The following is a 27590-nucleotide window of genomic DNA, read 5'->3' as shown; positions in this document are numbered from 1 at the left end:
ACACACCTTAAAACGGAGAAAAATCAACTTAGATGCAAAAAATAAAGTTTACTGGGGTTAGTAAAATTTTTACTAAAGTTTACTAGAGGTAGTAAACTTCTACTGGGGGTATTAAACTTGAAAAACAGTATTTCTAAAGGCCATAACACACCTTAAAACGGAGAAAAATCAACTTAGATGCAAAAAATAAAGTTTACTGGGGTTAGTAAAATTTTTACTAAAGTTTACTAGAGGTAGTAAACTTCTACTGGGGGTATTAAACTTGAAAAACAGTATTTCTAAAGGCCATAACACACCTTAAAACGGAGAAAAATCAACTTAGATGCAAAAAATAAAGTTTACTGGGGTTAGTAAAATTTTTACTAAAGTTTACTAGAGGTAGTAAACTTCTACTGGGGGTATTAAACTTGAAAAACAGTATTTCTAAAGGCCATAACACACCTTAAAACGGAGAAAAATCAACTTAGATGCAAAAAATAAAGTTTACTGGGGTTAGTAAAATTTTTACTAAAGTTTACTAGAGGTAGTAAACTTCTACTGGGGGTATTAAACTTGAAAAACAATATTTCTAAAGGCCATAACACACCTTAAAACGGAGAAAAATCAACTTAGATGCACCCAATGTGTATTTCAATTTCAACTTAATAAATAAATTGCATTTTATTACAATTTGTCCCTCTTTTGTTTGTTACCGTCATATTCATCAATGCTATGACGGACAAAAGAAATGCACATTTGTAAATCTTCGGAAGGAAGCCAATGGGTGCCCATTGTTTGAGAAAAAAATGCTAAACGAAAAGAGAGAGGAGATACGAAAAGAGAGAGGAGATGGAGGAAGATGTGAAATTTGTTGTGCACAAATTGGTGTGAGTTCATAACAAATTGAAGTAGTATTTATAGGCAATTTGTTGGGAGAATTTTGAAATTTTGGGGATTTTTTTACAATTTTTTGGGTTTATTTCCGTTATGATCAAATAGTAGCCGTTGCCAATTAATTCTGACCGTTGGATCGAAATTTCAGATTCAAAATGGAAGGCCCAGATCAATTGGACCGTTGGCCAATCTGCTTGACACGTGGCAGCCATTCATTGGCTCGATTTTTTTTTGGCGCGTGCGTTGCACGCGCCTAACATAAAAAAAATTCGCCCGCGCCTGACGTCACCCACGGGCGGTGGGCTCCGCCAGGCGATCGAGCAAACGCCGGAGCAAAATTTGCTCGAGCGATCGGACGAGCACCGCGGCTGGGTTGACTGGGCGAGCAGCTCGCCTCCTCCTGCTCGCCGGTGCGAGCCTCCCCTTCTCCTGCTCGAGCTCCTCCGGCTGGTCCCTCCTCCTGCTCGAGCACGCCGGCAAAATTGCTCGCCGCTGCGGATGCTCTTAAAGACTCAAAAACATTATCATGACATCAAAGTTTAAAGAGTAAAGAAGACGAGCATATAGTAAGTATAAAACGACGAGACCTGCATGACTTGCATTTTTTAAGTCTTTGTCTATAACCAAACGCGTTACGCGTCCCAAACGCGCACTAAAAAGATTAAAAATAAAAAAAACGCGGTGTAGTAGTCCGTCTGATTTGACAGTTATATTCTCATTATTAACTGCTCTGATTTCAATCCCTATTTAACCCCACAATCTCAGAAACTCTATAAACTGAGAGTGTTGACCCCGCGAGTCTGTTCTTCCCCCACAATACCAGGAAAGATCATATAGCCAAGAATTAAGCCAAACCAAGTAATACCACACCAAATTTCGGATCCCCATTACTATACTCTTACCGTCTTCTTCCTCCTAGTTTCACTCACTCTTTCCTATTTTGTTTACACAACTTGAGCTACACGGACCACCAAAAAACAAAGCCGATCGGGTCCAGAGTCCAGACCTCACTCTCCATGTTGTTTCCTAAAGCTATCTAGGCCACCATGCAAGATATGTTGCTGAAACTTCCCCTACGTGACTTTCCTACGTGTTTTATTCTCTCACTGCTGCTCTGCTGAAGCTTATATAGGATTTGGAAGAGGTTTGTGATTTGTTACGACAGTGTTTGGAAGAAGAAAGGTTAGAATAAGAAGAATATGGAGAGTTATTTGCAGAACTTTGGGGAGGTGAAGCCAAAGGGTTCGTCTGAAGAGACGTTGCAGAATTGGAGGAAGCTTTGTGGAGTAGTGAAGAACCCAAAAAGAAGGTTTCGCTTCACTGCTAATCTTTCCAAGCGTATAGAGGCCGCGGCTATGCGCCGTACCAATCAGGTATATATATATATATATATATCAGCTTAATACATCCTTAGTAATTCTGTGCATTGTTCTTGAGTGATTCAAATGGATATGATACACTATATGATATCATAATTACCAGAACGTCAAAGTTCAATATATCAAAGATGGGAAAATCCTTTGGTTTACTTTGTGCGCGGTCATGTCGTAGTCTGTGTCTTATTCAACTCTCAAGGGTATTTTTAAAGAACATCAACTAGTCCTCAGTCAACTTAATGGCCCAAAAAAATAAAACAGACCAAGAAGATAGATGCCACAAATATATTATTTGCTCTTAATTCACAAGTCAATGGCAAACGCATGTTCTGATATGATGATTTTACAGTAATTTATGGAAAATTCTAGCCTAGACTGCTGTATAGCATGCATTAGTTTTTTCCTCCACACACTACCACACACACCCTCGTGCATGTTATGACACCCCATTCTATCACCACACACTATTATATGTATGACATACTTCAATGTAGAGCAGAACCCAGAACCCGTAATTTATAGACGGGCAGTTATTGGTTATAGACATGATGACAAATTACTCTGTATAGTAAAAAAATGCAAAGCTTTTCAATATATTGGATTTGTTATAACTTTGTTATAATTTATAAACTGTCATGAAAAATTATGCCTCTGGATATTGTTTCTTAGGTTACTGTAATTTAATTTGTAATATACTTTCACAAATGGAGAGGTGTGTTGTTTTTTTTTATGTCTTCCATATGGTGCTAGACTTAGAAGTGGAGTAATGGATTTGGTTTAGGAGGATGAATTGTAAGTTCTGCCATGCATTTTTTCAACTAAATACTGATATCTTTCGTGACTTTCATTTTGTAGGAGAAATTGAGGATTGCAGTTTTGGTATCTAAAGCTGCATTTCAATTTATTCAGGGTGAGAATATTCAGTATAGAGATATACAAACAGTATCATCACATTATATGGTGATGACCATGCTTATTCTAAATTCCTGGTTTCTGGATGCAGGTGTACAACCAAGTGACTATGTTCTACCTCAGGAAGTTAAAGCGGCGGGTTTTGAGATCTGTGCTGATGAATTGGGATCCATTGTGGAAGGCCATGATGTGAAGAAGCTAAAATTTCATGGAGGGGTAAGTGGCCTTACAAAAAAGCTGTCCACATCAGTAGAAGATGGGCTTAATACCGAAACTGATATGCACACTCAACGACAAGAGCTTTTCGGCATCAATAAGTTTACAGAGAGTGAACAGCGTGGTTTCTTTGTATTTATTTGGGAAGCCCTGCAGGACATGACTCTTATGATACTTGGAGTGTGTGCTTTTGTGTCGCTGATTGTTGGGATAGCAATGGAAGGATGGCCAGTTGGAGCTCATGATGGGCTTGGAATTGTTGCCAGTATTATGTTGGTGGTGTTTGTCACAGCTTCAAGTGATTATCGCCAATCACTACAGTTCAAGGACTTGGACAAGGAGAAGAAAAAGATTGCTATGCAAGTAACAAGAAATGGATATAGGCACAAAATGTCTATATATGAACTACTTCCTGGTGATATTGTACACCTTTCTATTGGAGACCAAGTACCTGCAGATGGTCTGTTTGTATCTGGATTTTCTGTCTTGATTGATGAATCCAGTTTAACTGGTGAGAGTGAGCCTATTATGGTAACTCCAGAAAATCCCTTTCTTCTTTCTGGAACGAAGGTTCAAGATGGCTCATGTAAGATGATGGTTACCACAGTTGGGATGAGAACTCAATGGGGCAAATTGATGGCTACACTTAGTGAAGGCGGAGATGATGAAACCCCATTGCAGGTCAAGTTGAATGGAGTCGCAACCATCATTGGTAAGATAGGACTTTTCTTTGCTGTTGTGACTTTTGCTGTTATGGTGCAAGGACTGTTTAGTCAAAAATTGAGCGAAGGGACTCACTGGAGCTGGAATGGAGATGATGCAATGAAATTGCTAGAGTTCTTTGCTGTTGCCGTTACAATTGTTGTTGTTGCTGTCCCTGAGGGGTTGCCACTGGCTGTGACATTGAGCCTTGCATTTGCCATGAAGAAAATGATGAATGATAAGGCACTTGTTCGTCATCTAGCAGCTTGCGAAACTATGGGATCGGCCACCAACATCTGCAGTGACAAAACTGGGACACTGACTACCAACAAAATGACTGTTGTGAAGTCATGCATTTGCATGAATGTCAAAGATGTGAGCAACCTCAGTGATGCTTCAAGCTTGTTCTCTGATCTTCCGGAATCTGTTAAGAAGGTTTTGCTGCAATCCATATTTAACAACACTGGTGGAGAAGTTGTGGTTAACAAAGGTGGCAAGAATGAGATGCTGGGAACACCTACCGACACTGCTTTGTTGGCGTTTGGCTTGGCACTTGGTGGAGACTTTCAAGCCGAGAGAAAAGCTTCTACAATTGTGAAAGTTGAGCCTTTCAACTCAACAAAGAAAAGAATGGGGGTTGTGTTGGAGCTGCCTGAAGGTGGAGGTTTTAGAGCACACACAAAAGGTGCTTCGGAAATTATATTGGCAAACTGTGATAAGGTGATGAATTCAAGTGGTGAATCTGTTCCTCTTGATGAATCATCCATTAAGCATCTCCAAGTTACTATCAATGATTTTGCTTGTGAGGCTCTTCGAACTTTATGCCTTGGATATATGGAATTAGACAAATTCTCGGCAGAGGATCCCATTCCAACTTCTGGATATACATGCATAGGAATTGTTGGCATTAAAGATCCTGTTCGTCCTGGTGTCAAGGAGTCTGTTGCAGTTTGCCGTTCAGCTGGTATCACAGTAAGAATGGTTACAGGAGACAATATCCACACTGCAAAGGCCATAGCAAGGGAATGTGGGATTCTTACCGATGATGGAGTAGCCATTGAAGGCCCGGAGTTCAGGGAGAAGAGTCAAGAAGAACTGCTTTCACTGATTCCTAAAATTCAGGTGAACTTTATTTTCTTTTTGAGGAATTAAGTTCCTAAACATTTACAGTTTAGGCCTAACCGAGTATAATTATATTAGTATGTAACACTAAAATTTGAGTTCCTGCTGTAGGTTATGGCGCGATCATCGCCTTTAGACAAGCATACCCTGGTAAAGCACTTGAGGACCACATTTGATGAGGTCGTTGCTGTAACTGGTGATGGAACAAATGATGCCCCTGCACTTCATGAGGCAGATATAGGATTGGCTATGGGCATTGCCGGAACTGAGGTGAGTAAAGGACATGCAAGTGCAAAACTACATGCTTCTTTTTATGTGCTTCTACCTCAATTACCTTTCCTATTTTCAGGTGGCTAAGGAGAGTGCTGATGTTATAATTCTAGATGATAATTTCTCAACAATTGTTACAGTGGCAAAATGGGGACGTTCAGTTTACATCAATATTCAAAAATTTGTGCAGTTCCAGCTGACTGTTAATATTGTCGCATTGATTGTCAACTTCTCCTCAGCCTGTTTAACAGGTAGCATGCTCACTCACATATTCTGTGCAATTCTGTTATGGCTTTCACAGTTTCACCTTCCTTTTATCTACATCATTGAAAACGTTTTTGATGCATGTTTTCTTTCTCCTGCACAATTTTCCAGGTAGTGCTCCCCTCACTGCTGTTCAGCTATTGTGGGTGAACATGATTATGGACACTCTAGGAGCACTTGCACTTGCAACTGAGCCTCCAACTAATGATTTAATGAAGCGTCCGCCGGTTGGAAAGAGGCAAAATTTCATCAGTAATGTAATGTGGAGGAATATTTTAGGGCAGTCTTTGTATCAATTTACAGTAATTTGGCTTCTTCAGGCAAAAGGAGAATCAATATTTCGTCTTGATGGACCAAACTCTCATGTCATCTTAAACACACTCATTTTCAATACGTTCGTCTTCTGTCAGGTATGTGAAGTTCTCATATATACCATGTTACTTCACTTTAGTTAATGTTTACATTCAAAGGTAACAATGATAATTATTTTCAGGTGTTTAACGAGATAAGCTCGCGTGAGATGGAAGAAATAGATGTTTTCAAGGGCATATTGGATAACTACGTTTTTGTTGCAGTCCTCGGTTCCACAGTTGTTTTCCAAATCATTATTATTGAGTTCCTGGGGAAGTTTGCTAGCACAGCACCTCTCACCTTGTGTCAATGGTTTGTTACTGTCTTCATTGGCTTTTTAGGGATGCCAATTGCTGCTTTCCTGAAGACCATTCCTGTTTGAACCTCACAGAATTAGAGACTAGATCCTATTTTTCTTTAAAAAGACCAATTAGGCAGTTTATAGGAACCATCGGAAAGCAGATCTTTGAAAGTACCATCCTGCAATGCAGACTGCATGAGATGATATTGGGTCGACTATATTGGTCTAGTTGATAGTCTTTTACCAGGTGGCCGGATAGAATAGCTAATCGTCCCTTGTTTATCACTGGAAATGATTCTAACTTCTTGGATGCTTTTAAGAAAATTTGAGTTCAAGTTTTACAGGGTGAACATGAAGGCAAGGTGGCTCTACAGTATATCTGCAAGTCTTGTAATACCCTGTTTGTATTTATTCTTCTTTATGTAATTACTTGTGTTCTTCTGGTAATAATTTCCTTGAACTCTCTGTAATTGCCTATGTCACCTATCTGAATCCAACAAAGAATTGGTTCTCTGGATTGCCTATTGTTAGTAACATATTATATCATTTGCTCATACCATGTAGAGAAGATTAGCAACACCATAATGAACCTGCTAAATTGTTAGGCTTGATAAAAAAAAAAAAGTAGACAAAGGTTACAGATTCATCCTTACACATCGAAAACCAGTCAACAAAACTCCACTGTGCATGTCGTCCTCTTGGATTGATCATGTTCCAAAGGAGGCCTCTGATGTTTTGCTCTTTGATCTTGTTAACACTGTATAGTCTGGATGGCTGGATGCCCTAGAGGCTTCAGTTTTCTCTGTATCAAAAACATAACTACACGCCCTAGAGTATTTTTTTTTTATTTTATGGAATCCACTTGAATTTTAAAATAAAACAAAAGCCTGAATAATCATTACATAAGCATGCGCTATTGTCGAGTAGCAGACAAGAGGTCTTAAGCTGAAACTCAAACCCAGTACATAACATAGTACTATTTTTTAAGAACTATTCCCAAATTAAAACATAAATAAAATAAAAATAAGTATATTCTACGACTTATATAAACATAGTAATATGCTAGAAAAACATTTAAAGTGTTTTTGTCCCTCGGGCAAACCTCCATATCACTAGCATTGGGCCCAACAGTCCCGTGTCATCAAGCTTCACCCACAATCGAATGCCCAATCTAACCCGGCCAAGCCCAAAACCCGACCTGCGCAAAGCCATATTGGAACGCTCTTGCCAACGCCAAATCGCTGGAAAACCTCCAGGTAGATCCCATCAAGGCAACGTCGTCCCCGTTGAGTTCATTGTTTCCAGACAAAGTTGCAGGCCCTCACAACGTAGGTTGTCGCCATCACAACACAAACCTTCACCCCTTGCATACCTAGGGGAGTAAATGGGTCGAGCCGAACCGAGTACTGGGTTGTTTATGTTTGGCTTGTACGTTTTCATTCGATCAAGTTCGAGCCGGGTTAAAATTCGATTTTTTTTCCTTCATGTTCAAGCTCGGCTCGGCTTGAAAAAGCTCGAGTTGGGCTCGGGCCGACCTGAATCATTTGAAATTAATATTATCAAGAAATTCAAAATAAAATTCAAAATTTGATGTCATAGCATCTTATAAAATCTATTTTAATTAAAAAAGAAGAGAATAGTGGAGTACCTGCTTGTGGCTCCATGACGAATTGACGATATGAGTTGTTTGTTTCTTTAGGGTTTGGCCATTTGGGGTGGTGAAAAATTTATGGAATTGATCGAATTATGGCTCCTAGTAAACACTATTTATATAGTGTACAATAAGATTTGGGTTCATTTAATTATTATTTATAATAAATTTATAATATTATTTCTCATATAAAAAATTATACTCTATATATATTACAAAAGTTATTAAGTCAAGCTTAATAAATGAGCTGAGCTTTTAACGAGTTCAAGCTAGCTCGCGAGCTAAACAAGTCGAATGAGCCGAATACTTGTTGTTCAAGCTCAGCTCATTTTCAAAGTTGGGCTTAATATTGAGCTTAAGGTTGGCCCATTTAGCTTTACGAGTTCGAGCCGAACGAACTAAAATCGAGCCAAACATGAGTTGAATACGAGCAGCTCGAGCATACTTGCAACCCTATGCATACCCGATCTAAGGAAAAGGAACCTTCCCGCCGCTACAATCAGTCACCCTTGACCCAGATTGGTTTCTGGGAGGCATAGATCTGACCTTCGACGAGAACACCAAGGTCGTCATCGAGTTGGAAAGCATCTTTGATGCCTTTCTCGTACGATCGTTATCGAGATACCTATCCAACATTGCTATACTGACGCGGTCACCCTCCATCCAAGAGCCACGCCGCAATGGAACTCTAGGCTTGAAGTCCAGCATCACCACCAGCCATAGAGAAGCCACTCAAGCCAGCATCGAGAAAGTTTGATCACTTTGACGGCTAGGGAGAAACCTTAGCAGAGTGTCACGGGTTGAATTACTATGCATCGGAATATGACCCGTGCGGCGCCAAGATTACTCTTAACCAAGGCCAGCCTAACTCAACATGCAACTACGATGCTAACTTTCTTTCTTACTTGTACGCCTCCCGTGTCATTCCGATCATTCTCACATACATTCGTTGCTTGTGAGGTTCCACCAACGAAAGCTACTCACACATGACTCTCAGAACTTATGACTTACCGATCGCTTTCTTGTGTCACGGTAATCCCATGACACTCGCCCAACCGATAGGTTTCCATGCCATCCTGGCTAGTGTCAACCCCTTACTGACCAGCGTGCACCTTGCACCTCATAGAAAGCGGCATGACAGTAGGCCGAGACCTTGATGGTCCTCGCTTCCTTCTATCTGACCGTCCCTTGGAAGCATGCGCACCTTACTTGCTTTCTGAGCATCCATCATCATGCTCACTCGGCATATAGGCATCCCTTGTCAACCCCTCACCAATGGGGTATTCATATGGGCAACTTTGCCCCTGGGTGTTAACTTGTTGGGTGAGGCTCGCCTTCACAGCTCACCTCCCACCTATCATTCTGACAACGTATCCAACTCGCCAGCATACTCTTTCATATGTCACTTGCCCGCATATACCCACTATAGGCTTCGTTCCTTCTAGCACGGTGTCGTTCTTCTGGGTTTGCTGTCAACTCTTTCATATGAACAAGGTTGAACCCCTAACCTATGCATCGTCATTGTGCTCCGTGGCCATTGCGCAACACGGGGTTCCGACATATCTTCCTTAAGCCCACGCATTCGCCCATGCCGATGGCATAAGGATCGCCCACGTACGAACTTCGCCACCTGCATGGACCTGCAATATCGGCATGCCGACTGATATTGTCCATGAGAAATCCTGACACATGGAAACGCATGCCGCCCCTCTTTGGCGACATCCGCCCGGCTCCTAGGTTCCCCAAGATCCCCCAGGAGTGACTCGCTTAGTGCCTCATAAGGCTGACACCGAGGGTGGTGGAGAGTCAGACACCAGGTACCCCCCTATAGAGCATATTAGAGAAAACTAAACTTGGCAGGAGGAAACATCAAATATCCAAGGAGATTCAACTTTCATAATTAATTCATACAAGCTTCTAAGAATATGTTGTCAAGTTCATTGAACTCTTTTCGACGTCCCTGACATTTTTCGTGTTCAGACTTTTCCCAAATTTCGAGCCTAAGAGCATCTCAAATTCATTAGTTATTTTGGACATGTCAGCCCAACAACTCTATTTTGTCACATAGAGAACCCTCCAACCCATTATTCAATTACAACTGGATTTGACATAGCCCCCCGGCTCTGTCAAATTTGACATAGCAAAAAGCTTATGCCAATTCTTTTTTTATTCGCTCTTTCTCTTTCTCAGTTTCTCTTTTTCTTCGATCAACCTTCTCTCTATCGCTCTCTGCTCCAAACAATCCCCCCCCCCCGTCGCACCAGAGAGAGCTTCTTTAACCTTCCGGTGGCTGATCAAAGAACCCAGGTTTATCTTAAAGAGTATTCTCTTTATAATCTGTGTTGTAAAAGATTTTCCTTAGAAAATTGATTATGTTTATATCTACAAGAGCATTCTGGGTTTTTTGCTATTTGGCTTGGGAGAACTGAAATTTGGGTCATTGGTTTTATGTTTTGTTTGTTTTGAATCATGGGTATACTCAATAACAGAGTTGGTTGGATTTTTCGGGTTCTTTGTTTTGGTATGTATGTTCTGTATTGTTACTACAAACAATTTAGATTGACAAGTTTAATCCTTTCTGTCCATGTTCTATGTTGTTTGTATATGAATAATCGGAGGGTAGGATTTATCATTAGCTATTGAAGTAAAGACGTTTCATAGTTCATACATATTACATATATATATATATATATATATATATACATACAGTCTCTATCTAGAGTGAAGTTTCACTCTGAAATTACAGAGTGAAGTTCCAATTTTGGCACACTTTTCGGTCAAATTTTTTCACCATAAGTGATTCAATATTTAGGTATGTTATTCAAGATCATGTCTACAAAGTTTCATCCAATTTGACAATGGTTTGATCTTTCAAAATTCTTAAATATATATAATTCATAAACTATATTACTACTCTAAAACCCAAGAAATTTTTGAAATGAAATGCAGATTTTTTTTATTTCTATTTCAATTTAAAAATTGAATTTTAAATTGAGAATTACACAAACGGTTCACGTTGAACAGTTTTAATTCATTTATTGATTTAATCTAATTTTAATACCTTAATGATATCCGAAGTAGATGGAATTTTATAGAGATAATCTTGAATAGCATACCTAAATATTGAAACGCTTATGGTGAAAAAATTTGACCGAAAAGTGTGCCAAAATTAAAACTTCACTCTGGATAGGGACTATATATATATATATATACTTGCTTATATAAACAATGTCCTTTTTTCCTGATTTTTTTTATTCCTTACTTTGCACATTTTACACATATATCAATTTAAATCGGTTTCTTCTTTGATGACTAGGAAATTGATGTAAGGCAAAGGTGAGGGTTAGCTACATCACCAAATGCTTATGTATCTCTAGTGTTGCATTGGATGTAGAGATTTTGATATGGAATGCATTACTGTTTTTTTTTTTAATTTTGAGATCAAGTCATATATGGTATAAGTTAAATATGTACTTACTAATATGAAATTCATTACTAGTTTTAAATTTTAATTTTGAGATTAAGTCATCTATGGAATTAGTCAAATATACACTTACTGATATGGAATGCAATATATGGAGAGAGAAAGAGAATTATGTTTATGGGAAACAAATTTGCCAACCACCTTTTTTGACCAACGTCATGTCCACCCACCTAGATAAAAGCCATGTGTCATAGATTAACTATGGTATAACTATGGTTATATATATAAATTAATAACACATGATAAAAATAAATCAATAATTAATTTAAGAAATTTAAGAGTTAACTATGGTATAACTATAGTAAGTAAAAAAGACACGTGACTTTCATCTAGGTGAGTGGGCATGAGGGTGATCAAAAAATGTGGTTGACAAATTTGCTTACTTGTTTATGGATACATTTGTTATGAATCATGAGCAAATGTCATATTATTCCAATCTGCAAATTAAGATTTTGCAAGGTGGCATATGATGTATAAGTGTTCTGTAATTTTAGGGTGGTCACTCTTTGGTTGCAATGCTTAATATTTCTCTTATAAAATTGATGTTATAACTTATGAAGCTTTTGGTGAGGTATGAGCAGTCTTTTGGGCCAATGATTTATGTTCTTTTTTAAAGGTTGTAATCACATTAGAGATGAGTTATAGTGTTGTTCTATTCAGTTGTCCTCTATGTAATGTATTTTGTTAAATTTACTGCATTATGTAATGTACATACTCTATCTATTCCTAAGTTTGGTTCAGTTTAAAGATGATTAGCTTCATTCCAATTTGCAGCTCTATTGTATTTAGATTCAAAGTTTTTTTAATGCTTGTTTAAGTTTGAAATCTGACATTTCCATTGGAGGTGAGATTAGTCTAATTTGCAAGATTTAAATTTGCCATGTTGTCAAAATTTGAATTAGACACAAAAATTTAACATCTTTATTGGAGATACTCTAAGTGTCTGGAACTTAGAAGTTCATCTTAATTACAAAACTGCCACTTGGACATGCCACTAATTAGCCCGCATGCTTGTCGTTTGACACTCTCTCTTCGGCATAGCCCCTAAGAAGTGTCATGATGGCACAACCATTTGTACAGCTCGTGACACCCTCCCCCGCTTACAATGTCAATGCCCTTCATTGACAGACGCCTGCACTAACCTTGAGTGCAGCGCGTGACATCCTCCCCCACTTAATGTCAATGTCCTTCATTGACGTGCAACTCTTGTCTGCTTCACACTGCTTTATAGGCTTGCATAAAATCATACTTGATTCAATTAATGTTGTCCTTCCAATCTTGGAATCACATCTCGTGACGACCTTCTCGTGCCTACCTATGAACTTGGCTAGTGCATGACTTGTCACAACCTTCTCGCGCCCACTCATGAACTTGGCAAATGACACGCCTTTGTCATAACATTCTCACGCCCATTCGTGAACTTGGCAAATGACAATGTCTTCACAACCTACTTGTGCCCAGTTGTGAACTTGGCCAAAGACAACCTTCAACATTCACTCTTGCATAAGCCATCTAGAGTTTATCATTCCACCCTCGCACGCCTTTCTCATTGCTCTACTGATTATGCCGGCTTCCTTGATAGCATTTCCGGCTTTGCTTCTTAAGCTCCTCGCTTGGGATTTGCACCATCATCAAGGCAAGACATCCAGCATACACGCATTTGCCTTCTTGGAAGTCTTCCGACTAGCATATAAGTCTTGGACCCTCTGCACACGCGCAACTATCTAGAGTCCCCTTTTCATTCTCAACTTGTCCCACCTTGGGACTTACAATTCTGGTGTGGCATGAGCACCCGACACTCTCTCGGTCGTCATTTGTGAGCTAGTCTGCCTTGATTCACCCCTTTTCATTCTTGGCCTCTTGCCTGATCATAGTAATCTCTCTTTCGCTACTTCTCTTGTAGCACTTGGGACTCCCCCACTTTTTCTCTTACTCCACTCTCTTAAAGCTCGATACGGATAGTGTCATCAACTTTGTCTTCCCAGCCTTCACTCACAAATAAGTGCCCGATACTCCCACAACTTAAACAGAAGTGCGTTCCCCGTAAGACGTTGCACGAGCCCCATAAGATTAGCATGAACCAGCCGACATTGACAAAGGAAACCGCGTACTAGTTTTAAAAATCATTTCAGTGCTTTCTTATTTCCGAGTAGAAATTGCTAGGAAGTTTGTTCATTTACAACTGCCTAAGCCTTCCGATCCCTTACAAATATACATGCCGAAACCACACCCACACCTACACCCGGATCAAGTATCAGTAATCGGCTAGTAGGTGACCTCTGAGTTTTCTGGTCTTTTGGTGTAAGAATGGAAGTGGCTGGGTGGTTTATCGGGGCTGGAATAGGAACTGTATTCACAGCGCTGTATGAAGGCGTCAAGAAACTGAGGGGCAGGACTACAAAGTTCAGAGCTCAACTCGAAGCTCTCGAGTTGACTCTAGAGTCTTTCGATCTAGAAGTCATCCAACAGATAGGGAGGCATAACGAGGCAATGGGTCTCCGGAACGAGGATGTGAAAGCTCTTGAAGAAGAACTGAACAAGGGAGTAAGAATCATCAGTGAACTCTCTGATGCTTGTCTATGGAATCGGATAGATTCTCTGTACATCAGTCAACTTGCTGGCCTGAATAGGTCACTAAGTATATTGGAAAAGAGGCTGAAGATGCAGTCGATAAGAGACGTGAAGGAAACCCGACACATGATGCAGATCTTGCTAATTAGACTGACTTTGCATCAGGAACCTTGCAGGGATGGATATGGGAGCTTGCTCTCAACTACAGGACTGCTAAATATTGCACCACAGGAAGCACTCCATCACATACTGACCTTGGATTCAGTAAGGAACATCGCATCGACTAGCACAGATCTTCAGCAATTCCATGGTAAGGGTGAGATACAAGGTAACTTCTAAATTTTGGAACTTCCTTCCTGTATTCTATTTGTTTGTAGAGCAAAAGTTTCCCATTTTGGAGTAGTTGATCTTCCAAATATAATATGCCTCATCAGTCATCCCTGAAGTGTGTTTACCAAACGACTGTAATGACTTTCCACATTCAGAAGTTGGAAGCTCAAGTGGTCACCTTCCTTCTCCTCTAGAAAGCTCAAACTACAGAGGTTCTGACAATCAACTGGAGATTAACGGCGGACAACTAGTGACAACTTCATACCAGATGGTGAAAAGAATTGTTGTGAAAGTGTCACTTGACTCTGAAAGAAGCAGAAGCAAAGCTTTGAAGCTTGTAGTAGGTATCCATGGTATGCCTCACCCCTCAATCAAAGATTTTGAAGTCTGCATTCCCATTAAAACAGAGAGAATATGAGCTGCTTGCATATACCTATTTTGAATTGATTAATTTGTGATTTTAGACCAAGAAAAACTAAAGAAATTCGTGATTCAATTGAACAGGTGTTTACAGTTCGTCGATAAAAAGAGACATGGACCAAATAGAGGTGATTGGGGACGGATTTGATGTCGTTGGCTTGGTCACGAAATTAAGGAAGCATTACTATGCCGAAATACTACTAGTGGAGCCAGTAAAATCTGAGAGAAAGCCAACTGATCCAATTGGACGAAAATCAAAGTATATCAAGATCTGCAAGTGGTTCAAGCCTATTATACCTCGGTGACATTATTTTTTTAGTGTTTACAATCACATTTGTGATGCTGGAGCTACCAGGGTATCAATCATTATTATCTTAATATGTCTTCTTTCCTCGGTACAAAATGGATTCGTGTTTCCCCAAGTGATATTGAGATTTAAATTACATTCCAAGTTCACAAAACCTCAATTTGGCAGTGATTTTCTTTGGATCCATAACGAATCAATGTCTAAGAAGTTAGGAAGTACTTGGCTGTTCAAAGGACATCATCAGATATTCATATTCACATATTGATTGTTCAGTGGTCACTTTCTTTCACTCGTCCAGATTCAAGCAGACGATGCATCAGATAAGTTCTTGATCGATCCTTAGAAACTAGAATTACGAACGCAGTATTTTGCTGGGTTCCATCTCCGTTCCTACTCTCTTGATCCGTTGGTTTCTATGTTGCCGCAAAGTTAATCAATTTCACCCCCATTTTCTAACGCTTAGTCCCCGAAAGGCATACAAAGCCTAGAACCGTAGAGGTTGCATCGATCCCACTCAAACATGCAAATGCCTATGCTGATCAAGGTTTTCTTTCAACAATTTAAATATGTAATCAAATCATCTTCTAGCCCACTTAGGCTGAGGTTGGCCCGAGTTTAGTCCAGATTATGGGTTTAAATTATTAAATAATCTGATTAAGTGTTTGATAAATTAACTTATTTTGTAAGTTCATAAACTCCAATACAACTTTTAGACAAATTATGAAAACTGTGAAATAAAACTTTTAGAAGTTGTTATTAATTAAAATCTACAAAATGCAGATTTTTTCAATAACACTTCGAGACCAAACTGGGACTTAGTGTGGCTACCGGCTTTTTATGTTTACAATTTCAAATAGTTGGCGCTGAAAATAATGGGCTTGAAATATTGGGCCGGAGTTACTACCCGCTGGGCATCTTTCACTTGGACTGAGATAAAAACTCATTTCTGATGGATTTTTTGATAACTAAATATTTAATAGCTTGTGAGTTAACTCACTCATTCATATACTCTAAGTAAGGTACCCATCTTTCGTTTGGATGAGGACATTGCCTCCTTGAATGGGGATAGGGTAGGGGTGATTAACTTATTATGCTTTAAATATTTTGCAAAGCATTGGGGTTTAAAACTTAAGATTTTAAAGATATCCTCAATTCTACATTGCATAGAAACTTCCTCGTCATTCTTCCGCTAATTCATTATGGTTGTTTCTGAGCTCCAAACAGTCTAATCTCACTGGGGCTCCTTGTGTTAGTAAAGTTTTGTGCATCAGTGATTAATATTTGATAACCAGCTATAAGGTGACCATTAAAAAGAGTTGCAGCAGTCCCACTCATGCTACAATACTTTTTGAGGCACTAACACTCCAATCCTTGGGGTCAAGGAGCTTGTACCCTTAGATGGGGCAATAGAGTGATGGAAGTCATGGAACACTAATTGGGTTCATCTTTTTTGCTATGGGGTTGGATCAAAGCATCCTAGAGTGCATTTCTGCAAACATGGAATGTATATTTACAAATCTACAAAGTGTATCATCAACCATCTGAAAGAACAGCTAGCCAGATAGAAAATGATTCTCCTCTAGACTTAACTGAAGCCTTTCAATTACTGACTGAAGGTGAACTGGATTCAACATAAGATTAAATGGAAGCACCAAAAGTGAAAACAATAATAGACAAAACCAGTCCTAGCCATCTATGTTGATTCTCTTCTTGTACCTAAGGCTAGATGAGTCTGTGACTCTGTCCTTGTTCATCATCCACCAGCCTTTGTATGTACAATAATCTTTATAGCTTTACGACCAGGGAGCAGTTAAGAGTGGGTCTTTTGGCTCCTGAGAAAAGAAAAGAATACTTACACATACTACCATAACATATTCATGATTTCACATTCATATTCACTATTCTGGAACGATTAGTTACCAGTTTCAGGCTAGAATACAATGCAATTGTGGTATATGCCAGACTAAGCCTATGAAACCCTAAGAAGGTATGTGTATGAGTGGAGCCTTCTGACACCATTTGCCATGAATCTCATGCCCCAATTCCACCGCCCCACCCCAAAAATTAAGGGTCACTATGTTCATGATGATTGGTTATTTGGGACCTACATACGTCAGTGAAATGGTACCCAGAAAATATCAGCAGGATGCATTTGCATTTGCTTGATGAGAGCAATGGCCATTGTGTGTGTGTGTGTGTGTTTAGAAAATTTCTCCTAGTCCCCCACTTGATTAATCTGGAAATGCAGTCCCTCATTCATAATTGAGCAACTCATAACCTACAAGCCTAGCCCTTTATTCAAATATTAATGGGGGATTGTGGGAGCTTTTGGTTTTTGGTGGTGGAATACTCTACTTGAACAAAATATATACACCTCTTTGGTATGTAATTGTTCATCTCAAGACACATTCAAGGACTCCTAACCAAAGTGCAACCTTAATAGTGTTTGGGGTTTCCTATTCATCAAAGAAGTTTTCCACTCATCAAAAGGGTAAACACAAAATTCCCAGCAAGTATAATCACACTCACCTTTGTATACTTTCCAATATGGCCCCAAATGCAACTCACAGATATATCAAATCAAAGAAAAACAATTCTTCATTCCCTTATGGCTTTCAGCCTTTTGAAAGACAGATAGGAAACATCCCAAGCCCCCCATAAAAAGCAGGGTTGCAAGTGATGAATAAGTACATCAATAAATGTTCTCTTTCATGAAACATAGACATAATAAAATAATAACAGCAAGGAGAAAAACACACCAAATTGAAAAAAGATGTGGCAAGCAATAGTAGCATTTATGTGAAAGCAAATACTACTAAAGATCACTTATAGAAAAAGTGTCATCAATGGCCTTGAAGCAAACTCTCTTGGCCTTCAAACTCATTCCCCTTCTCATTGGCTTTGAACCTCAGTCAGCTTCTTACTTCTTCCTATAGGCTAAAGTAGTGCGCTCATACCCTTTTATTTATTTACTTTCCCTTTTCTCTTGGTTATCACCACTCACCAACTGAAAACTTTAGCTTGGTATTGGAAATTGGAATCCCAATCACCAAACTGCACATCATATATACCAAAAAATTGGTAAATATAACACTCTCATTAGACCTAAAACCCACCTAATATCAAGAATCATTTCTCATTTGTAAAGAACTCTATAATCTAATCAATGAACACAAATCAATATTTTTTTTCTGCAGAAGAACAAACCCTGCTAACTATGGCATGTGAATTTTCTTTGTAGGGCAACTGATGAGGTCATCAGAGTCACTGAAGGTAAGCCTTCTCTTTGTGCCCACTGTGTTTTCAAGCACATCAATTGTGCTTGTCTGTGTTGGTAACACATAAGAGGAAGAGAGTGAAAACTTGGGTGGTGTCTTATCTTTCCTTTCCAAAATATTCTGCATAAGATTGTAACAGGAATATATATGATCCTGTTGCAATGGCAATGTGAGATTGAAATCAGTTTAAATGAATTACCACTTAGTTATCGACTTTGAAGTCCTCAAACAATAATCTCAATGAACAAATGGGGAAGTAGCTAGCACACTCACATGATCTTCAGAATGCCAGAATGAGATGGAGCTCATCTTAAGCTCCAGAAGGTTTTTAGTCAATTGACCATCATCTAGTGCTAATATTGCAGCTGCTGCAATAATAGATGGTCGAGTATCTGTTAAATCAATCTCTGCAATAAAAGAAAGCAGATTTATAAGATGCAATAAATGCACATTCATTAGATTATATTAGGGCTATCACTACCATCAATGTTCAAATATCACTGATTACCTTTTGTCATTCCAACAATGAGTCTTATGGCACCAGAGACTAGTCCTTTTGGTCTAGATTCACATTCACAGCAAAATTTATTGATGAAGTTATGGAGATAAGGAAAAGGAGTGATTAAACCCAACTTCCACTCCAATGTACTCAACACCAATAGCTCCATTCTCTGAATCGTTCTGCTCTCAAAGTCATAATCTTGGACCTGAAATTCTGACAAAGATGGTACTTTGATTTCTTCCATCTTAGCAGCCAGGGATAAACATGCCACTGATAGTAGTCTGAAAGCCCAAAGTTGCCCATCCTATGCAATATCAATAGAACCAATTATAAACTCAATCTAAGTAAAGATCAAGTAACTTTTCTTCAATACATCAACATCAGAACAATGGCTTACATCAATGGATCGCTTTGAAAGAAACCGATCATAGTATGCGATAGACAAGTACGCTGTTTGCAATCGGAAACCAAATTCTGCGCTTGCCTGAACCAAAATAGTAAACTTTCAGAAACTGAATTGACCAAAAAGATGATCGGATAACAGCAACAAAAGAATCGGAAACTAATAAGAGATTAAGAAGAATAACGTGCATTGAAAATCCAATCGATAGAATCCAAGCGAGCAGCTTTGAACCAGCTTGTGGCAGAGCAATGGCTAAAGGGTACAAAGCCTTTGGATCCAAAGCAATAGCTCTCCTTCAGAACCAAGTTCTCAATGTACTCATCTTCATTCTCAGAAACAAAAAAAGGGTAGAACTCGATTGCCCTGTTTTCCAATTCTTTATCATCATCATCTTCTTCTTCTTCTACTTGATTGATCAAGCAAGTTTCGTCTTCTTGGCAGAGAAGGCTAGAGAACTCAGAGCAGCCCTCCATTATTCTCCTCAGTCTCTCTGAACATCTATCAATGATATGGAAAGAAATCAAGAATGAATACAAAAATGTCAAAACAATGACCAGGGCTCTATATTCATTGACGGCATTAAACACAACTGCTATATCCACGGTGCTGAGATTGTGTGAAATCTTTTAGAGCGAGGAGGGTAAGAGAGTGAATGTGAAGGTAAGTGGCGGTTTTGGTGCCGCCAAAATGACCGGATGAGTTGAGGAGATATAGATTTTTTTTTGGTTAGAAGAGTTGAGGAGATATAGATGGTGGCATGGGAAGTTAAAATTGTAGTTACGGAGAAGTGTACAATTTTGACTTATGAGTAAGGACTAAGGACTACGTACATTCCTACATGATGTACTAGCAAAACTAACCAACTAATTTTTGGAAACTAACCCTAATCTAATAAATATGGAGATTCACAAATTTCGTGAACTCTGGCAAAATCATCCCGTACAGAGAAATTATTATATATCCGCCACATATTTCACGTGACGTACATCTTAATGTTATTGGTCTATTTTTTACTGTAATTGTTTTTAAGTAATTCGTATATGTAAATAAATTTTGACTATTTCTACCACGTGCATGTTAATTATATCATGCCGTAATATGATTGGTTAACTATAACACATGAAGTGTCACGTGGTGTGACGAGTACACAAAATAATTACCCAACATGAGTAATTCTACTATATCACTGCGGTCACACGTGGTCTCTTCTTAACATTAATACTATGTGATCGTATATATGAATGAATCGTTAACATATAAAATGACATGCGTACTATAGATACTATATACTTTGATTGGGGTACCCTATAATTTTGGACAGCTGTAGGATAGAAAGTTTTGTCCCATCTGATTAAAAGGATCTCATTGGGACTTTTGGTCGTATGGTTCATCATCACCAACAACTCGATTTTCTTTGAGGGGAGAGGGTCCAAAGGAATGGAGAATGACAGAATGCATGTTGGTGTGTACTGTTTAGGAATGAAGTTAAGCATGAAAGATTTTTCAATTTCATATATTGAAAGGTTGAGCATTTTAGAGATGGTGAAATTGGAAGCTTGCTCTTTTTTCCCCTTAAAATTTACCTTCATCCTTGTACTTTACTTGTGTTGTGCCAATTGGAATGATTGTCTACCTTTCTTGTGCAATCTGATGCCAAATTATTGTCATGGTACAACACATATTCCCAATTCATTCAAAGAAAAGGAAACGAGTAATAACATTTGTACTTTCTGTATGTAGTACGACAATAAATACACAGTAGCGAACAACTTCGACTAACGTTTTTTTTTCTTCTATATATAATTGTTATTGTCATTTCAACAAAGAAAATCATTAGTCTTTATTTTTGAAAATAATGGCTAGTACGGTAACCCTCTGACCGTTGCCATTAATTATTGTCTTTGTAATAAGGGCAAATTAGTGTGACGATCATAAGCGTACACACAAACTTGCCTACTCAATTCAATTTATAATCGTATACATAGTTGTATTATACACACCTGAGTATGATCGTCAAAGATGATGAGAAACTTTCATATTGTACTTACCTTTTGTTCTTTTTTGATAAGGATACTCTTAACTAATCACCACATCATGATATTAATATATGCAACTTTCTGACATTAAACGGGTTTTTTTATCTTTGAGCTTTAATTAAACCTTAATTAATTTCTTATGCACCACAAAATTTATATCTCACATGTTGTATTCTCTTAATGTTATTGTTTCATTTTTTTACTATGATTGTTTCTGATTGGTTCTTATATGTAAATAAACTTTTACTATTTTCACCGCGTGTATGTTAATTATACTATATCGTTATAGGATTGGTTGTGTACAACACATGGCAGTATCATGTGGTGTGGCGGATACACAAAATAATTACTCTAAGATTGATAATTGAGTAATGTCAAACCAAGACCACACAGAGAATTCATATTTTTCTGTCATGTAACCCGGCCAACTGGGTTTATTAGTTAGCCAACAATGGGATAGCAGGACCAAAAGATAAAGTGAATTATTCTTTTACAAGGCATGATATAAGTGTAGGAGGTTAATGGTAGTCATGCAAATTAAACAAGGTAAAGATCCAAATTAAAAATGACCAAGGACGCAAGATCCAAAATCTGGTCCCTGTGAATAAACTTGGTTTAATGCCATCTTATACCACGCAAAGTGGCATGGGATAAGTATATATCACCTTAAAAAGAAAAGATCGCAGTGTTGCTAATCTCACTGCGTAATCAATAATAATATTAGAGAATATATAAATTATGGCTTTGTGTCTCTTGACCTTTCAATATTTCAGATTCGATCATAAGAGTCGATCTGAGATGTGGGATGTGGTTTGTAACCAGATGAATACACTAATTACAATACGCGTACGCACATATGCACCATGCACGGTGTCCTTGCCGTCAATTTTGCGTTAAAATGCAGGTGTAGGTATTCTTCGAAGAGTTTATGCTTAATCCCATCAGAACTGAACTACGTACGTACTGAAGGCTAGGGTAATCATATTCTTGTCCTGTTATTGGAATATAATCGAGACTGATTCATATATATTTTCACAACATTTCATATCTAATGTCTCATCAAAATGAATTCTCTTTTAGATATGATGATGTTTAGGATGTTCGTCAAAGCTTTGCTATATGATCATATACATGAACCTTAATTGGCCGGGTTCGATAATAGTTATTACCAAATTACTACATTAGACTTGAATTTTGCCTACATAAGTGAAGATGTCATATCATCAATCAAATGCTAATATGAGGACAAGTTATTATCACTTGCGCGCTGATCGATCCGGCCGATCGAGTGGGCGAGAGATCGAAGGTAATCATTGATATGTCATAAGGATATATATAGAGAATCGAGAGCAAATGTCCGCCAATGCAGACGTTCGCGACTCCGGTAAGGCGCAATGACAGCGTGGATGGTGTCGATTGTGCTCCCCCCTCCCAGCGCTCATGTTTGTGCTGCCCGGAGCTTCATCGATGGTGGCGATTGAGCTCCGGTCGGCACATACATGAGCACCGGGAGGGGGGAGCATGGCCAGCACATTCCGCCTCATCGTTGCGCATCACCAGAAGCGGCGACGTCCGCACTTTTGATGCACTGCGGACGTCCGCTCTCTAAACCGCATGTGTATATATATATAAGTAACTAAGTAAATGCTAACAAATTAAGATTGAGTACTAGCAAGTTACTTTACAAAGTGTCTTCTATGATTCAATCTACCCATCACAAACTGATGCAACGGAACTAACCCGTTGGAATCCACTAACAACAACATTGAATCCACCAATGGTAGTATTGAATCCACAAGACTATGTTTATCGAATCCACGAAAAGTTTCTAGAATCTACTAGGATAATTAAGAAAACTCAAAAGTTTATTGATATCAAACTCATCCAAATACAAAGAAAGATGATGCTTATATATGCATCAATAACCCAAAATCATAATGTAACATTGAAACCTAAAGAATTCAAATTAAAAAAGAAACAAATCAACCTAAATAAAAATAGTTCTAAACGGAAAATATAACTAGCCTAAAATACTAAATTTCGAATCGGAACAGTAAAACATCATTGTTTAGCTTAAATCTGACATGGCTCACAAGTGAGTCCTTTAGATCTCATCGTTCCCATTCCAGAAAGGTATTATGCGTCTCAAACGGACATTCTAGCAAAAATCTACTCAAATTTGATTTACAAATTAAAATTTGCAATTTCGTACGAGTAACCCGAAAATTCTAAAAGATCATCTTCTTAAATATTTCAGCAGCAAGTTGCCTTAGAATGAGCGAATTAACTATCTTCAAATCATTTTTCTTGATTGTTCGCCGCTTCCTTACTCTTATATTTTTCTAATTTAATTTACCTCATCCTTATCCTGCATCACAAACAAGTTCCATCACGTACATACAAGGTTATAAAAAACGCTAAGCGTTAATCGGGCGGACAGCTGAAAACCAGCCCAGAGGATTAATCGGGGATTAATCAGATTTGTATTTTTGTATATATTTTAAATTTTTAATAACAAATAATTATATAAATACAATTAAAATACGAATATAATGCATGAAATTAATGTAAAAATATATATAATGTCTATAATACTGAAAATACATATGTTCTTAATCCTTAATCCTTAGAAATGTTCAACAATGTTGATCTAATGATCTTAGCTTCTTAGGAAAAAAAAATACAATTCAACAACAATGAACTTAGGAAAATCAATAATAAGAAACACAATTCACCAACCCTTTGGAAAATAAGAAAAACAATTCAAACAACGGAAAAGCATTCTTGCAAGCCTAATCCCTCGGAGCTCATCAAATTCTTCTTCTCCATATCATTCAAGTACTTCTTCTATATCCAAATTAAACTCAAAATCCAGAACTTAAAAAAAAAAAAAGCCTAGCCGCCCAGGATCCGGCCAGCCGCCTAACACCGCCGTTTAGCACAAAATCGCAGCGGGCAGGGGTCTCTGGGCGCCTAGGTGGCCATAGGCGGCGATTCTTAGAACATTGCGTACATATTTGATATGAGCATATAATGTGACGTTCTTAATATGTTATCTCTCTCATTTAGTTAATTATTCTCTTAATAATGTCTATTTTAACTTAGTTTATTATTTTTAGGTTAATTGGAGCAAAATAAGAGGAAGATGTGTTTAAAGAAGCAAACAGAACAATAAAACCCGAAATCATGATTCTGTCTCTGCAGAACAGTCAACTTCGACGGACCATAACGGGCAATCTACATGGAGGAAATTTATGCATAATACATTGATGAAAAACTCTCTGAGTCTACTTTCCAAAACCATTGGAATCACAGTAATATCTATTTTCTGGAGAAAGTTATGATCATTTTAGTGAGCGGGGGTCGGTCTGCGCGATTATCTTATTATTGATCAAAATTTTAAGGATCAGACCACTCCAGAAAGCCTATGGACGAACTGCTAAGGGTTTCTTAGCCCTATTTATATCAGAAAAACAGAGGAGACAGGGGGGGGAGAGAATGAAGGGAGGCAAGGAGACAGAGAGAAAACAGAGGAGAGAAGAAGAAAAAAAGAAGAAAATGGAGATTTGGGCAACCATACATCAGGAGATCTCCTACCTACCATCATGTTCTTCTTTCTCCTCCTTTAGTTCATCTCCCATATATTATTTGATCTTCTTATTAAAGATTATGTGTAACTAAACTCCTTAGTAGTTAGGGGCTAATCAAAACCCTAGATATGTCTTTGATTTTGAACCGCACTTGATCTATATGATTTCAGATGAGAATTTCTTTACTAATTGTTCATTGATAATTACATTGCATGCTTCTTTGGGTCGACACTTTGATGCATGTTTTAAGGTTTATTATCTTCAATGTGTATATGACCGACATATCGTTGTATATTCTATGAGAGATAACAAGTTTTTTGCAGGTATTTGTGTAAAATGATTCCTTGGTAATCTAAGGTTACCAACATTGGTCTTAGATTCTTTTCTGTTACTCAAACGTCCTTAGATCTTTATGATTTCAGTTATTTTGGTCTAGATACCGATATTTCATAAATCAATTAATTGAGAATATAGTTAACTCGATACCGACATTTCGCTTAACATAGCAAGTAAGAAAACGTAATATGGTTAATAACCTAACGACATTGACTTAACTATGAGTGCATTTATCTATAATCATTGACATTGTTTTGAGGTGATTGAAGCGTATCTAGTGGTGGAGAGAAGTTTATAGCTATTGTTTATTTCATATGTACATACATATTCACTTTTTGATATTCTGTTTTCAACAATACTTTTGTTTTATTTATTTTTGTTCACCAATCAAATCATTTTACTAACGCTCTATCTTGCAGAATACCCTCAATCCCCGGCCTATAACAATAACCTTTACTAACCACTATATTATCTTAAAAATGCTTCATCAAGATTCACAATTGAAACGCATTGCAAACACATTGCAGTCCCACTACTGTTTGTAACTAGCAAGTGATTTGGAAGAGAGTGATCGAAGGTAGGGTTTTGCTTCGGGCCACAATGAGAAGCTATGCAAAAGAAAAAATAATTTTTTGATGCAGGTATGATAACACACGTGAATATAGATTATAATTGTAGTAGGGGAGGGATGGACAAGAAGAAGAAGGAGATCGAAGGAGGAGGAGCGTCTTCACGTGCCAAAAGACTGGACCACGGCTCCCACCGATTAAACAACCCAGCTAAGTCTGGCCAGCGTTCGATCGAGAGCATGAGGAAGATGATCGAACAAGAAGATAGACGCTCCTCCCTTCTGTATCTATAATTCTATATATCTATATTCAAAGTTGCCATCCACTCATTCACAATAATAATCTAGTCGATGAGATATTCTATAATTATGAATCAGAGCCAGGGAAAAGACTGAATGGAGTTAAAAATATGTGCTATATAATAGTGCCAGTTTTCTACAGAAAACTTGGGTCCTGGTGCGAGGACAGTGAGGACTATTACTGGGAATAGGGAACATTTGACTGTGCAAAATATAACTGTATACGAAAGTACGAAACCCTAGATGGTCAGCAACTGAGGCTTTGACCATTCATAGCTAGCCCTCATGATCATGATCAAGTTTTCACCAGGGTTTTTTACCATCAAATTGCGTGTTTTGCTTGTCTTATAATCATTGTTATTGTTTTGTCTTCCATCTCATCAAACAAATTCTCTGTTAGGATCGTAATATTCTACTTTGGGTAGATAAAAATTTGGGGTTCCTAGCTAGGCTAAGTTACATAACCAAATTAAGGGTGCCTGTGAAGGAACCGCAACCCCTGTTCTATTAGCTAGCAAGGGATCGAAGCAACTCTTCTTCATCTAGATTGTCCATCACGTACCTTATCCCACATAGGTCAATTTTCCAAACCTGAGTTGATCGATGGCATGAGTGAAATGGAATGGAAATATGGAATGGATTGAAATGTGACAGTTCATAAAAAAAAAATAACAGTTCCGTAGTGGGAATCCAACAAAACAAAGAATAGTGAGGATGATGATTCCTGTAACCCTGTTTCATTTTATTGGCTACAAATGGTGTATGAAATGCTCATTCTGTCTACATCATATCCTCAATTCCGACATTAAGACAACCCAAACCTGAGATCTGTCCCGACCGACTAGTCTCAAAGTCTCAAATTTCGTATTGACATGCTCTCGATCTGTCACCGGCCATTCTTTGTGAACAAGCTTCTGCCCTCCTTCTATTGAGTGGTATCCCTGGCATTTGTTTATGGCCAACGATGTAATAATGTTATAGGCCAGGCTTTGGTTCCTTTTCTGTTTGGGCCTTAAGAATTCTATCAGGAGTTAAGATGCCATCTTAGCATCTATCTTCTATAGGTTTTTTTTTTTTTTTATACTATCTTCTATAGGCTTTTACATGCATGCTCTTCAGAGTTGAGACATACTCATGTCTCCCTTTACAGCTTAATAATCACCAGGGCATGCAACTAGCTCGATCAGTGAAATAGTTTCTTCTAGATCTTTATATGTGATGTTGAAGGGAGAGTCGTCTACCTAACATACTCTCCCTCGTTGAATTTTTTTCTTCGATCTGTTTTTGTTTCCATAAAAGTAATAAAGATGTACTCTGCTAGCTGATGATATATTCGTCCATCTATGCATGAAATAGAGACCAAGAGCATATAAATATCTCTTTTCCTAAATGGATGCACTCTATGTTTTCATGTAAATTAATGGTCC

The 27590-nt window shown here is 38.1% G+C and overlaps 4 protein-coding genes across 8 annotated transcripts in view; 2 read left to right on the top strand and 2 right to left on the bottom strand.

The window, feature by feature from the left end:
- Positions 1-27590, bottom strand: part of LOC126805043 (peptidyl-prolyl cis-trans isomerase CYP65) — a 309510-nt gene that overhangs the window by 35870 nt on the left and 246050 nt on the right. The window lies entirely within an intron of this gene.
- On the top strand, positions 1651-6904 carry LOC126805039 (calcium-transporting ATPase 2, plasma membrane-type). 3 transcript variants are annotated; one of them, XM_050532131.1, is made up of 7 exons: positions 1651-2246; positions 3105-3159; positions 3253-5201; positions 5313-5471; positions 5551-5722; positions 5847-6145; positions 6229-6904. In XM_050532131.1, exons 1-7 carry the CDS (start codon positions 2073-2075, stop codon positions 6466-6468), a joined length of 3048 nt encoding a protein of 1015 aa, XP_050388088.1. In that variant the 5' UTR covers positions 1651-2072; the 3' UTR covers positions 6469-6904. The 3 variants fall into 3 exon arrangements, 2 of the variants coding, with proteins under 2 accessions (XP_050388088.1, XP_050388086.1); XR_007673830.1 differs by lacking the exon at positions 6229-6904 and having other exon boundaries at positions 5612-5722; positions 5847-5996; XM_050532129.1 differs by having other exon boundaries at positions 3105-5201.
- LOC126805054 (uncharacterized) lies at positions 13740-15304 on the top strand. Its single transcript, XM_050532149.1, has 3 exons — positions 13740-14421; positions 14579-14776; positions 14928-15304. The coding sequence occupies exons 1-3, from the start codon at positions 13830-13832 to the stop codon at positions 15146-15148; spliced, it is 1011 nt and encodes a 336-aa protein (XP_050388106.1). The 5' UTR covers positions 13740-13829; the 3' UTR covers positions 15149-15304.
- LOC126805053 (cyclin-D5-1) lies at positions 16852-20268 on the bottom strand. 3 transcript variants are annotated; one of them, XM_050532147.1, is made up of 5 exons: positions 19522-20267; positions 19328-19414; positions 18937-19234; positions 18702-18835; positions 16852-16982 (listed from the first exon to the last, which is right to left on the bottom strand). In XM_050532147.1, the coding sequence occupies exons 1-5, from the start codon at positions 19804-19806 to the stop codon at positions 16944-16946; spliced, it is 843 nt and encodes a 280-aa protein (XP_050388104.1). In that variant the 5' UTR covers positions 19807-20267; the 3' UTR covers positions 16852-16943. The 3 variants fall into 3 exon arrangements, with proteins under 3 accessions (XP_050388104.1, XP_050388103.1, XP_050388102.1); XM_050532146.1 differs by lacking the exon at positions 16852-16982 and adding an exon at positions 17724-18581 and having other exon boundaries at positions 18702-18796; positions 19522-20268; XM_050532145.1 differs by lacking the exon at positions 16852-16982 and adding an exon at positions 17724-18581.

This window comes from Argentina anserina, chromosome 1 (assembly GCF_933775445.1).
Source record: "Argentina anserina chromosome 1, drPotAnse1.1, whole genome shotgun sequence".
Lineage (NCBI taxonomy): Eukaryota > Viridiplantae > Streptophyta > Magnoliopsida > Rosales > Rosaceae > Argentina > Argentina anserina.
This window is presented reverse-complemented; position numbering and strand designations above follow the sequence as displayed.